The sequence below is a fragment of the Entelurus aequoreus genome, linkage group LG05 (genome assembly GCF_033978785.1).
Source record: "Entelurus aequoreus isolate RoL-2023_Sb linkage group LG05, RoL_Eaeq_v1.1, whole genome shotgun sequence".
NCBI lineage: Eukaryota > Metazoa > Chordata > Actinopteri > Syngnathiformes > Syngnathidae > Entelurus > Entelurus aequoreus.
This window is the reverse complement of record NC_084735.1, coordinates 65,363,514-65,377,285: the sequence shown is the minus strand read 5'-3', so window position 1 is coordinate 65,377,285 and position 13,772 is coordinate 65,363,514. Positions and strand designations below refer to the sequence as shown.

Here is a 13,772-nt window from a genome sequence, read left to right as displayed (position 1 = left end):
AGTACCCAAGAAGTAGCCCTTGGTTTCAAAAAGGTTGGTGACCCCTGCACTAGGCCATCGTGCAGACCTTCTAAAAAAAATAATAATAAATGAACTCACTGCCACTTTGGTTCTCAGTAGGGATGTCCGATAATGGCTTTTTGCCGATATCCGATATTCCGATATTGTCCAACTCTTAATTACCGATACTGATATCAACCAATACCGATATCAACCGATACCGATATATACAGTCGTGGAATTAACGCATTATTATGCATAATTTGGACAAGCAGGTATGGTGAAGATAAGGTCCTTTTTAAACAATTAATAAAATAAAACAAGATAAATAAAAAAATTTAAAAATTATTGAATAAAAAGGAAAGTAAAACAATGTAAAAACAGTTACATAGAAACTAGTAATTAATGAAAATGAGTAAAATTAACTGTTAAAGGTTAGTACTATTAGTGGACCAGCAGCACGCACAATCATGTGTGCTTACGGACTGTATCCCTTGCAGACTGTATTGTTATATATTGATATATAATGTAGGAACCAGAATATTAATAACAGAAAGAAACAACCCTTTTGTGTGAATGAGTGTGAATGAGTGTAAATGGGGGAGGGAGGTTTTTTGGGTTGGTGTACTAATTGTAAGTGTATCTTGTGTTTTTTTGTTGATTTAATAAAAATAAAAAATAAAAATAAAAAACGACACCGATAATAAAAAATAAAAAAACATACCGATAATTTCCAATATTACATTTTAAAGCATTTGTCGGCCGATAATATCGGCCGGCCGATATTATCTGACATCTCTAGTTCTCAGTATTCTTCTTCCATTTAAAGTATAAACACCATATTCTTGAATTATTGCCAAAGCAATTCAGTATTTTTATTTCACATACTGATAGATTAATAGAATTTAAAGTTTAGTTAGATTCCAATGTTTTCCCTAAAGTCATAAATCTCCTTTCTTGATCAAACAAAAACAAAACAATGTTGTGCATTATCGAGAAGTAGGCTGGGGTTTTTTGTTTGGTTTTTTTGTTTTATGGACAGTGTGCATGATACATAATCCAAAAGGAATCAATATGTAGCTGACAGCTAAATTAATTTGTAGTCCTTCATTTGACACCACCTGACATAAAATATACACGGAGAAAACAACAACAACTAAGAAACAATACAATGACAGTTTACATTTAGCATGATTTTTGCTGTTTGAGATTGATTGATTTATTGAAACTTGTATTAGTAGATTGCACAGTACAGTACATATTCCGTACAACTGACCACTAAATGGAATACGTTTTTCAACTTGTTGGTCCACGTTAATCAATTCATGGTAAATTGGCGAGAATTGGCGAATATTAGCATTTAAATATAGAAATAAATAAATAAATAAACAGATTTTTTTTCTAATAAATGTTTTTATATATTCCCTTTATTTAATCATATGCAAAACATTTTTATAATAAACTGTCACATTTTCACTTTAATATTAGTGACTGATGCACATACTAATTTTGAGCAGTAGAGGTCAGTAGTGAGCCCTTGAACTAATACGCATTAGCATTTAAAAAACGAAGAAGAAGGTCACTCCGGTAGAAAATGGCTCTCGTGGAGAACGGGTGTCATGTCACTCCTATCTGACTGCGGTTTATCAGTATTTATCGGCATGCGTGATCATAGCTAATTTAACCAAAAATGTTCAAAAAGGCCAAACGAGCTAACTTCCGACGAAGGAATGCGTCCGACGAGGAAGAGCATGAGGAGAAAGTGCAGCCGATGCTGGCGCCGACGTTGTTCGGGCCTATTTTGGAGGAAGTGCCGTTCCTGGAGGCGTCCAACAACAACAACAACAGCTACAACGTCAGCTTAGCCCACAGTAGTAACGGTTTTACGGGCGGCTTTAACAGCAGCAGAGCCTCCAAGAAGGACAAGAAGCCGAAAGAAAGCAGTGCGGTGGTGTTTGGACCCACCAAAGCTAGCCTACTGAGTTTCGACGATGAAGAAGGTACCCGGACGGCCTGGCGTCTATGTAGCTATCCATGATAGCATGCTGGGCCGCCATCTTTTACACTCTTATTCATTTTCCATTATTTGAGACTTTTTTTTAATGCTGTAATTCCTTCTCTTGCAAAGCTGGGTTGCAAATTATTAATTCATATAGGTCATTGAAATTGAGACCCCCTAAAAAGTGGCATTTGTTTGCATTCATGCATCGTGGTGGGGGAAACATTACTCCAAAACGTAGCGGACCATTCACTCCACTCATCTATTATATTTCTTATTTTTTGATGAGTGCAACAACCCTTGAGTTAAGACGCAAATGCAGTTTATTGTAGCTTATTGCCTCTTTCTAAAGCAGTGGTTCTTAACCTTGTTGGAGGTACCGAACCCCACCAGTTTCATATGCGCATTCACCGAACCCTTTAGTGAACAATAAAATGTTTTTTTCTTAATTTTATCTTAATTTACAAATATTAACCATTAAATTATGTTATTACATTAAATACATACTAATAAAAAATATATTTGACAAACAAAGTTTCAGGAATGTACACATGATCCCATGTTTGCATCTTATTGTGTAACATGTGAATGTTTTAGTGGGAACTAAATGCGATATCTGAAAGGGGTACAAATTATTTCCAAAGCTGGATTCCACCCAGACTTACAATACTAGTACACAGCTCATGAAAAACAATATTGTTTTGTTATTGTCATTGTAATTGAGCTAAAATACTTATATTAGAAAATAATCTCATGGAAATGACTGCTGTCATTTGATTATAATAATAAAACATTTAACTTGTTATTTAGTCAGGTTTGAGACAGGTGTGCTACTGGTGTGGCCACAGTGCATGTCTAACGTCGCTCACATGTGCTCCACTGAATGCTCAAGGAGTTTTTGCGTTGGAAAATTAGAGGGAACATTGTTTGGGGGTATCCATAATACGCCGATGGGGAGAAGGCGGAGGCTCTGCTGAACCCCTGAGGCCGACTCACCGAACCCCTAGGGTTCGATCGAACCCAGGTTAAGAACCACTGTTCTAAAGCATGTCTCTCACTGTGTCATGGCTTCTAGAAGAAGAAGAAGAAGGAGTCTTCAATGTCTTCAGAGTGAAGAAGCCCACTCACAGCAAGAAAATAGTCAAGCAGCTGAAGAAGGAATATAAAGAGGATCTGGAGAAGGGTGGCGTTGCCAAATCAGGTGAGAAATATTGGACTATCGTCGTTTACTTAGTTTGTTTTGTAGAATAGAAGCAATAAGGAACTAGGGCTGGGGGATATATCAATATACTCAATGTATTGCGGGTTTGTCTCTGTGCGATATGGAAAATGACTATCGTGACATTCGTGTATACGTTCTCACGCAGTTGCTTTTAGCTGCGGGCATTACACTACAGGCTCTTCTCACTCTTTGTTGTCTCTGCTTCTCACAGAGAGCTAAAACAAGCGCACCTTCTTATATACCTCACATACGTATACGCCCTCGCAGAGCAGACAGGTAGCAGCATGGGTAACCTTAGCTGTAGTGCGAGTGGTAATACGAGAGAAAGAAGGTGCGAATCTGGTAACAAATGAAGGAAGAATTAATTCCCAAGAAAAACAGTAGGGGGTCCATCGTCTGGCGGTGGTTTGGCTTTAAGCGGGAATATGTCGAACAGACAACCGTAATTTGTCAAGTCACGTCATCCCATAACTTGTTTGTAAAAAAAAAAAAAAATTTAATTTTTTATAATATAGCGTTAACAAAACGTCTGTATTAATCGGACAAATTAACTTGAGGATATTCCTGACTGAATGCACATTTGACTCGTGGACATATGCGGAAATGAATAACAGTAAGTAAATGGAGTGGGAGAAGGTTTTTGTAGGGGGAAGAAATTTGGCGTGACAGCGCTCAGAAGGGGTCGATGTGGCTGGAACTGAGAGGTAAGACCGATGATGATGATGATGATAGTATGATTAAAGTCAAAGTTAATTGTTCGTTTGTACATAGTATATGTAACTGTTAATGTTGTAAAAGGTATTTGCACAACTAATTAACGTTAGCGTTAAAGAGGAGCGTGTCTTTGTAAACACTGAACAGGCACGCCAAACGCGCCTCTCAGAGCAAAACGGTGCTTTAGTTTATGAATTTACAACGCAGATACAAATGACACATTCATGTTTTTGTGTAATGACGACAACGTATACTCACGCGGACGATTGACTAGTTGATGGTGATGGCAAGAACGCTGTCGGGTGTTTTCTTTTCAAATGTTCGTTCATAGCCGTTGTGCTGCTATGATAGGCCATTTCCGCTCGACACAGTATGCATACAACAACATTATTAGGCCGTTTATTGAAATACTCCCACACTTTTGAGACTTTTGGCGTGCTTTTTTCCGCTCGCTCGCACCGCTCGCATCGTCTGCTTTGCGCTCCGCCATGACTGTAGTGTGACGTAAATATGCGAGGCGTCGACGCACAAAAACGGCATCGACGTATTTACGTGACCGATGACGTCGACGAGTCGTTTCAGCCTTTGATGCAACCATTTCCACATCAAAACCGAATGCAAAAAATAGTCAACAGAAGGAGATAACGTCCGCAGTAACTTACCATTTGATTTCATATTATGCAGCTCATTTTTATTTGACAGTTATTGAAATGTCTTGTGACATCATGCACAAAAGTGCACTTTATTTGTTTTAAACTATTGTAGTGGTGTTCTGTACAAAGAGTTCACTTTAATTTAGTGTTGTTTTGATATGTCATCTTAGTGACATCATGCACAAAAGTGCACTCATAGCTTGTTTTAAAATGTCTCTGACAATCTTGCATTTTCTGTTTTGAAATGACATGAATGTTTGTGCCACTGCTTAATAACTGTTTAATAAATACAGTTTTTGAAATTGACTTAGTTGTAATTTCCGTCTCTGCATGAAAGTTTAAAATGAGCATATATTAATGCAGTATGAACAAGAATGTTTTAATGTAGACACATTGAATCATCATACTGGTGTGATTATATGCATCAAGTGTGCATTCAAGGCTAAGGCAAAATATCGAGATATGTATCGTGACATGGCCTAAAAATATTGAGATATTAAAAAAGGCCATATTGCCCAGCCCTATAAGGAACCATGCACTAGTTAATTATCAAAGGTGACAACACTCGCAGTGTAAAGAATACATGTATTGTTTTAACGATTCGATTCTGAATTTGTGGTTGCCGATAAGATTTAGGGACATTTTTTTTTTTTTTGGAACGATACGATCTGAAACGCTTCAGTGAGTAGAAATCAATTCAATAAAGTTTTCGCAAAAATATAAATCAAGCAGTGTAGTGTGACCGTGAAATACATAGTGGATACTGGACACCGCATTTGAAGTTTCCTATATTCTTGTTACGTCTTCTAAGTGAATCGGATACATAAATGAATTATGGGTACAAGTAAACAGCAATTAATGACCCAACGCATTCACTGCCTTTTTAAATAAAGTGCAACCAACACTTGAGGTTGAATTAACAAGAGGAAACTTTTTTCTGATGACATTTTCAACTTTCAAGCAATTTCCAATAAAACTACAGTCACCAACATTTTAAACAGTAGATTTACCTGCTAAATAAAGTCTCCCAACCAGGCCATACATTATCTATTCTCCGCCCTGCCATCGCTGATTAAGGACAGTGTCCCAGGTGTACGGAAGCATGTATGCCCCCTAATCCCTGTTGATGGCGTTAGCTCCTCACTTCCTAATTTCCATAACCTCCTTGATCTCATCTCTTTTTTTCTTTGAATTCCGTTTCCTTGGCTGCCAGGTGTTGTATTCCGGAAGTGGGTGCGTCGCCGTAACTTGTCGGTCGCATCTTTTGTGACTTTAACTTGTGTTGTGAATAGGGTTGGGTATCGTTTGAATTTGAAAGATTCCGATTCTTTGTTTCGATTCCGATTCCTGACGATTATCGGTTCCGATTCTTTTAAGAGGCAGGGTAAAAAAAAAGTTTAGGATATTTTAAATGAGCTAGCTAACCTACAGTCTTTCTGAATGAAATAGTCTGACATTCTCCATCAATTTTAATTCTATTAACTTTTTATGAACTTTACTATAAATTCCTCACAGGGCTGTTTTCAACTAGAATATAAATATCAAATCTATGAACTTGAATATAAATATTATAAATTATGAATACATTTTCCCAGGGGTACACTTTCCTCAGAGAGCTTTATTTTTGAAAACCTCATGAAAACACATTTACACATAAGTGTATGATGCTGCAGGTACTTAAAAATGTTACCGTGCTCCCACTGATGGGCTAACCTGGTGCAGAAAAGCAAATAAACAATAAGAAACAACTTGCAAAACCCAGTCCAGATTAGCAGCAGGTACAGTATAAAATCAGAGGCAGTTCTTGTTTAGGAAAATGACCATATCCGCCTTCTCAGGCAGGATGCGTGAGCGTTCTGGACAGATAGTGTCTCCTGCTGTGGAAAATACACGTTCGCTGGGTGTGGAAGAAGCTTGAACGCATAAATAGGAGAAAGCTAGATCTGACAGCAAAGGATAAGTATTTTGTTGGTTCCACCACCATGCAGCAGGGTCATCAGACATAAGTATCGGTGGAACGTCCTGGTACATCTGCAGCTCTCTCTCCACTCGTTTCTTGATGGACATGGAGCTCTGTTATTTCGCGGTTATTTCTTTTTTTTTTGTAAAGTAAAGCCACACTTTCGACCGCCGACGCCTGCTATCCATGCTTGAGCTTGACTGACTCGCTCGGCTATGCTAACACTTCCGGCGGTGGGCGCTTCTTCGTTGGTGTTCAGCTGCTTCTTCTTCCAGTTCGGCGGACATATTTTTTTCCGGTCGACGGACTGGGTATCGAAAACAGGAATCGAAATTTAAACTTTTGAACGATTCCGGGAGAATCGGAAAGTTAGTCCCGGTTCCAATCGATACTCGATACCCAACCCTAGTTGTGAAGATATACTATTGTGTTATTTCCTTTGTCTTTGTTGTTGCTATTGCAATCGCGCTGTGGCTGAAAGTTTTTGTGTTGTAATTTATGATCTTGTCTTGTCGCATTTGTGTTATGACCTTTCTCGACCACCGTAGCTAACCGCCATTATTGTGTTGATGACGCCACAGACGTGCAAATAGACTTAACATTTAAAGGGGAACTGCACTTTTTGGGGAATTTTGCCTATTGTTCACATTTATTATGAGAGACAAGACTTTTTTTTTTAATGCATTCTAACTCGTAAATCCACGTAAATAAAAGTCCACTTACAATGAAGTTATTGTGAGGTCCTCTATTCCGCCCATAAAACCCTATAGGTAACTATTAGGGCTGGGAGTCTTTGGGTGTCCCACGATTCGATTCAATATCGATTCTTGGGGTCACGATTCGATTCAAAATCGTTTTTTTCCGATTCAACGCGATTCTCGATTCAAAAACGATATTTTCCCGATTCAAAACGATTCTCTATTCATTCAATACATAGGATTTCAGCAGGATTTACCCCAGTCTGCTGACATGCAAGCAGAGTAGTAGATTTTTGTAAAAAGCTTTTATAATGGTAAAGGACAATGTTTTATCAACTGAATGCAATAATGTAAATTTGTTTTAACTATTAAATGAACCAAAAATATGACTTATTTTATCTTTGTGAAAATATTGGACACAGTGTGTTGTCAAGCTTATGAGATGCAATGCAAGTGTAAGCCACTGTGACACTATTGTTAAAAAATTTTTTTTATATATATATGTCTAATGATTATTTCAATGAGGGATTTTTAATCACTGATGTGTTGAAATTGTAACTAATATTGATACTGTTGATAATATTAATTTTTGTTTCACTACTTTTGGTTTGTTCTGTGTCGTGTTTGTGTCTCCTCTCAATTGCTCTGTTTATTGCAGTTCTGAGTGTTGCTGGGTCGGGTTTGGTTTTGGAATTGGATTGCATTGTTATGGTATTGCTGTGTATTGTTTTGTTGGATTGATTATTAAAATTAAAAAAATCGATTTTTTTAAAAATGAGAATCGATTCTGAATCGCACAACGTGAGAATCACGATTCGAATTCGAATCGATTTTTTCCCACACCCCTAGTAACCATCCAAAAAGCGCCAACTATACTCTATTTACACTTTGTGACCTGAATATTGTTAAGCGTTAGTGTTATTGTTATTATAAACGCTAACACAGACAAAATATTTTTAGCAGCACATTGTCACAGAGAGCTGACAGGCTTGTTGCTGCTATGTTGACATCATTGACTGGCCAGCTGCTTTCTCGCCTGAAAGTTTGTGAAAGATTATTTTAGATTATAAGTACCGTATATTTCGGACTATAAATCAAAGTTTTTTTCAAAGTTTGGCCAGGGGTGCGACTTATACTCAGGAGCGACTTATGTGTGAAATTATTAACACATTACCGTAAGATATCAAATAATATTATTTAGCTCATTCACGTAAGAGACTAGATGTATACGATTTCATGGGATTTAGCGATTAGGAGTGACAGATTGTTTGGTAAATGTATAGCATGTTCTATATGTTATAGTTATTTGAATGACTCTTACCATAATATGTTACGTTAACATACCAGGCACGTTCTCAGTTGGTTATTTATGCGTCATATAACATACACTTATTCAGCCTGTTGTTCACTATTCTTTATTTATTTTAAATTGCCTTTCAAATGTCTATTCTTGGTGTTGGGTTTTATCAAATATATTTACCCAAAATATGCGATTTATACTCCAGTGCGACTTATATGTTTTTTTCCTTTTTTATTATGCATTTTCGGCCGGTGCGACTTATACTCCGGAGCGACTTATAGTCCGAAAAATACGGTAATGCCTCTCACCTTGATAGTAGAAGGATGAGGACACAATCCGACAACTTGGTCAACTTTGGCATTCAATTTATACCCAAAAATGGCAAGAAAGACACTAAAAGACACTCTTTTCCACTCCCCTTTTTTCTTTACAAGGCTTATGAGTCCATCATCTAAATGGGAATGTATGAATGTCCCATCAGTCGGCATCCCAGTGAGAGCAGATATTGTACAGTAAGAGATGTTTTATCATGTTTGTTGGCTTTCATGAAGTCTACAGTTGGTAGTAATCAGTGATTATGTCAAAGGAAAAAGCGAACGTTGTGATGCGTTTATTAAATTAGTTCACTGCTGTATGCTTAAAATGATCAAAATACGTAAATATTACATGTTATAAATGTGCCTATTTCTACATTGTATATATACTTACGGCATGTATATAAAACAATGATGGCGGTGCTTGGATGTTTTTTTAAGCGCTAACATAGGTTCCATTGTAAGCAGACTTTTAATTGCACCTATTTACCAGTTAGAATGCATTAAAAAAAGAAAAATGTGTGCTTGTCTTGCATAACGATTGTGAATGATAGGCAAAATTGTTTAAGAAAGTGCAGTTCCCCTTTAACGTGCTTAAGTTCATATAATGTCGTCCATTCTTAAATCCAATGTTTTCCTTTTTCTAACATTGATAAAATCGATAGACTCCATTATAAAATACCCATCTTCCAGAAGGCAAACTTTCCAAGCACAAATCAATATAATTTAAATTTAGGATTAAAATCCATTTACCCATGTATCGATCAATCGTTACCCCCCTAATGTATTCAGATTTAATCAAACGCAGCTGTACTGAACTGAAAGCTCTGTACCAATTTACCACTCAGGAAATGTACTTTCATTGTTGCAATGTCACTAAAACTGAATTGGAGAAAGCATTTTTAGCAAATTCCGGCTCCTTTTTTCGTGCCTTATTTAAAGAATTGTTAATAATAATAATGACTTTTATTTATATTGCACTTTTCATTTGACATCAAATCTCAAAGTGCTACATATTAAAATACATAAAAACAAATAAGAGAGAAAAGTTGGATAAAAAAATCATCACAAGATTTACAGATTAAAATTTTCTGTAGGCTTTTCTAAAAAGGTGAGTCATAAGTCCTTTTTTAAAAGCATCTACCGTCTGGGGGGCCCTGAGGTGGCCAGAAAGGGTGTTCCACAGACGGAGAGCGGCAGTTTCACATGGCCTGTCCCCCATAGTCTTAAGCTGTGTCCTGGGCGCGAGCAAACGGTGCTGTTGGCCTGAAGAGGCATCACCGTGCAAACAATGGTGGGTGTGCAGGAGAACCTTGTATTCGATGTGGGCAGAGATGGGGAGCAAGTGAAAGGTGCGGAGGATGGAGGTGATCTGATCGTACTTTTGCACCCTCATCAGGACCCTGGTAGCGCTGTTCTGACCATACTGGAACTTTTGGACGCTCCTGCCAGGGATCCCGAGGACAAGTGCGTTGCAGTAATCTAACCTGTAAGAGATCAAGGCATGGACAAACTTCTCTGCAGCTGGGAGGAAGAAAAAAGGACAGAGTTTCTAGATGTTTCGGAGGTGAAAGAAGGAGGCTGTGCATTGTAGGAGACATGATTGTCGAGTGAGAGGTGAGGGTCAAACATGACCCCAAGGCTGGTAACAGACGCAGAGAGGGGAATGTTTTGGCCTGAGAGTAAAACCGAGATAATTGGGGAAGAGCAGAGTTGTTGAGTACCAATTTGGATGGCTTCTGTTTTGGAGCCATTCAGCTGCAGGAAGTTTTGGCTCATCCATGCGTCTATCTCCTCTAGGCAGGAGCTGAGACAAGTAACCGTGGCAGTGGGGGAACCAGAAGGGGAGACCTTGAGGTAGAGTTGTGTCGTCAGCATAGCAGCGGAAATTTATTCCATGCCTGTTGGCGACACACCCCAGGGGAAACATGATCCCTATGGTTTGATTTCAAATTTTTCGGGACTTATGTAGATCCCGAATACACAAAAACAGGTATCGATAGGTAAGAACAGTTAGTTCTGCATAAAAGGTTCCCTTTTAAAATATGTTGAACAGCCTCTGTCAGACACAAATTGGTAAAATTGCTGCATCACAGCTAGGCCTGGGCCAATAACAAATTTGGCTGGATGATATATTGTCGACTTTGTCCTTTCACAGGGGGAGAAAGCTTGAGAAATGCCAGTGAAAGGAGCAGCAAATAACAAAGATAATATTGTTTGTTTTCCATAGACACTCCGCCTCAACCCGCTGTCACTGTCAAAGAGGAAGTCGTCACCTCCAGCAATGTGGGCGGCGACCATGGCGAAGAAGAAATGGAGGTGGACAGCGCTGACGACCAGGGGGAAGATGCGAAAGATGAAGGAACGAGTCAGGTGTCCAAGAGCATCAGCAACCCAGGAGCGACATTCAATACTCTGTCCTCCCTCAGCACTCTCAGACCTGGTACCACACTGTTTCATGTCATTAATTTCACGTTAAAGCCTAAAAAAAAGATGTTGTCTTATATTTAGGGTCTAGAGATTTTCTTGACAAAGAAGAGCTCGTTTTACATTCTCGTTAATACAGGATTGATGTTCTTTATTTAATCACTGCCATAAAGCTCGCAATCAGCGTAACATTTGTCGCTCTAGGTGAAATACCTGACGCAGCCTTCATTCACGCTGCCAGAAAGAGGCGACAACTAGCCAGAGAGCTGGGTGGAGACGCCCCCCTGGTCGAGACGGAAACCCCAAAGAAACGCATGACACAAGAAGACCAAGATGGCAGCGACGACGAAGACGAGGACGAGAAGAGGATTAGCTTTAGCGGCGTGAAGAGCAAAACGCAGAGGCAAAAGATCGCAGAGGAGATAGGTACCTCACGCCTTACGAGACTCGTTGATCACCATAGCCATAATCACGGCCTGATTGATTGATTGATTGAGACTTTTATTAGTAGGTTGCACAGTGAAGTACATATTCCGTACAATTGACCACTATATGGTAACACCCGAATAAGTTTTTCAACTTGTTTAAGTCGGGGTCCACTTAAATTTATTCATGATACAGATATATACTATCAGATATATACTATCATCATAATACAGTCATCACACAAGATAATCACATTGAATTATTTACATTATTTACAATCAGGGGTGTGGAGGGGGTGGGGGGTAGGATATGGACAGCAGATAGTGGACATATATATATATAGAGAGAGAGAGAGATCAGAAGGCATAAGAAAAAGTATCTGCATTTGATTGTTTACATTTGATGATTTGATTTGGGTCCTCTCCAAGGTTTGTCATAGTCATTCACCGACGTCCCACTGGGGTGAGTTTTTCCTTGCCCGTATGTGGGCTCTGTACCGAGGATGTCGTTGTGGCTTGTGCAGCCCTTTGAGACACTTGTGATTTAGAGCTATATAAATAAACATTGATTGATTGATTGATGATTAGCAATCCGGGGAGGGTGTTAGTTTAGGGTTGTAGCTGCCTGGAGGTGAACTTTTAGTGCGGTTTTGAAGGAGGATAGAGATGCCCTTTCTTTTATACCTGTTGGGAGCGCATTCCACATTGATGTGGCATAGAAAGAGAATGAGTTAAGACCTTTGTTAGTTCGGAATCTGGGTTTAACGTGGTTAGTGGAGCTCCCCCTGGTGTTGTGGTTATGGCGGTCATTTACGTTAAGGAAGTAGTTTGACATGTACTTCGGTATCAGGGAGGTGTAGTGGATTTTATAGACTAGGCTCAGTGCAAGTTGTTTAACTCTGTCCTCCACCTTGAGCCAGCCCACTTTAGAGAAGTGGGTAGGAGTGAGGTGGGATCTGGGGTGGAGGTCTAGAAGTAACCTGACTAGCTTGTTCTGAGATGTTTGGAGTTTAGATTTGAGGGTTTTGGAGGTGCTAGGGTACCAGGAGGTGCATGCGTAATCGAAAAAGGGTTGAACGAGAGTTCCCGCCAGAATCCTCAAGGTGCTTATGTTGACCAGAGAGGAGATTCTGTAGAGAAATCTCGTTCGTTGGTTAACCTTTCTGATTACCTTGGTTGCCATTTTATCACAGGAAAGGTTAGCCTCTAGAATGGAACCTAGGTAGGTGACCTCATCTTTCCTGGTGATAACAATGTCACCCACTTTTATGGTGAAATCATTGACTTTCTTAAGGTTGATGTGGGACCCAAACAGGATGGATTCTGTTTTACCCAAGTGTATGGATAGCTTGTTGTCAGCGAGCCAGGTGCAAGTTCTACACAGCTCAGCACTGAGGATTTTCTCCACCTGTGACTTGTCCTTACCGGATACCAGCAGGGCAGAGTCATCCGCAAATGCCGATGACATGTCATTCATGTATATTAGGAACAGTAAAGGTCCCAATATACTGCCTTGGGGGACTCCACAGCTCACCGAGAGGGGGGGGACACGGTGCCGTTCACCTCTACCACCTGCTCCCTCTACCACCTGCTCCCTCCCCTCCAAGTAAGATTGCATCCAGCTCCATGAGGTTTTGTTAAATCCGATTGCTCTGAGCTTATCCAACAGTATAGCGTGGTTAACGGTGTCAAAGGCCTTCTGAAGGTCCAGCATGACCATGCCGCAGTATTTGCCCGCGTCCACCTCATGTTTGATGTGGTCGGTCAGATAGAGAAGACATGTGTCAGTGGAGTGGTTAGTTCTGAAGCCGGATTGGAATTTGTACATGAGTTTATTAGTGGCAAGGTAACTATCGACCTGTTGATAAACTATTTTCTCCATTACTTTCGAAATGGAGCTGAGAATAGAAACAGGTCGGTAGTTGCCAGGTTCCAATTTGCTTCCTTTTTTAAAGAGGGGAGTTACTCTTGCTATCTTAAAATCTTTTGGTACTTGGCCTTGTGTAATTGATAGGTTTATTATGTGCGTGATGATCGGGGCAATGATGGAGGCAGAGTCC

General features: G+C 39.4%; 1 protein-coding gene across 2 annotated transcripts in view; it reads left to right on the top strand.

Moving 5' to 3' along the window:
- The first annotated feature begins 1,573 nt into the window (after positions 1–1,573).
- paxbp1 (PAX3 and PAX7 binding protein 1) overlaps positions 1,574–13,772 on the top strand; it is a 28,065-nt gene continuing 15,866 nt past the window's right edge. Inside the window, exons 1-4 of one of the 2 annotated variants that reach the window (XM_062048683.1) lie at positions 1,574–2,000; positions 3,078–3,200; positions 11,091–11,303; positions 11,492–11,713. In XM_062048683.1, the coding sequence (XP_061904667.1) occupies positions 1,691–2,000; positions 3,078–3,200; positions 11,091–11,303; positions 11,492–11,713 (868 nt within the window). In that variant the 5' untranslated portion in view covers positions 1,574–1,690. Of the gene's footprint in view, positions 2,001–3,074; positions 3,201–11,090; positions 11,304–11,491; positions 11,714–13,772 lie in introns of both variants that reach the window. The other variant, XM_062048682.1, reaches the window with a different exon arrangement.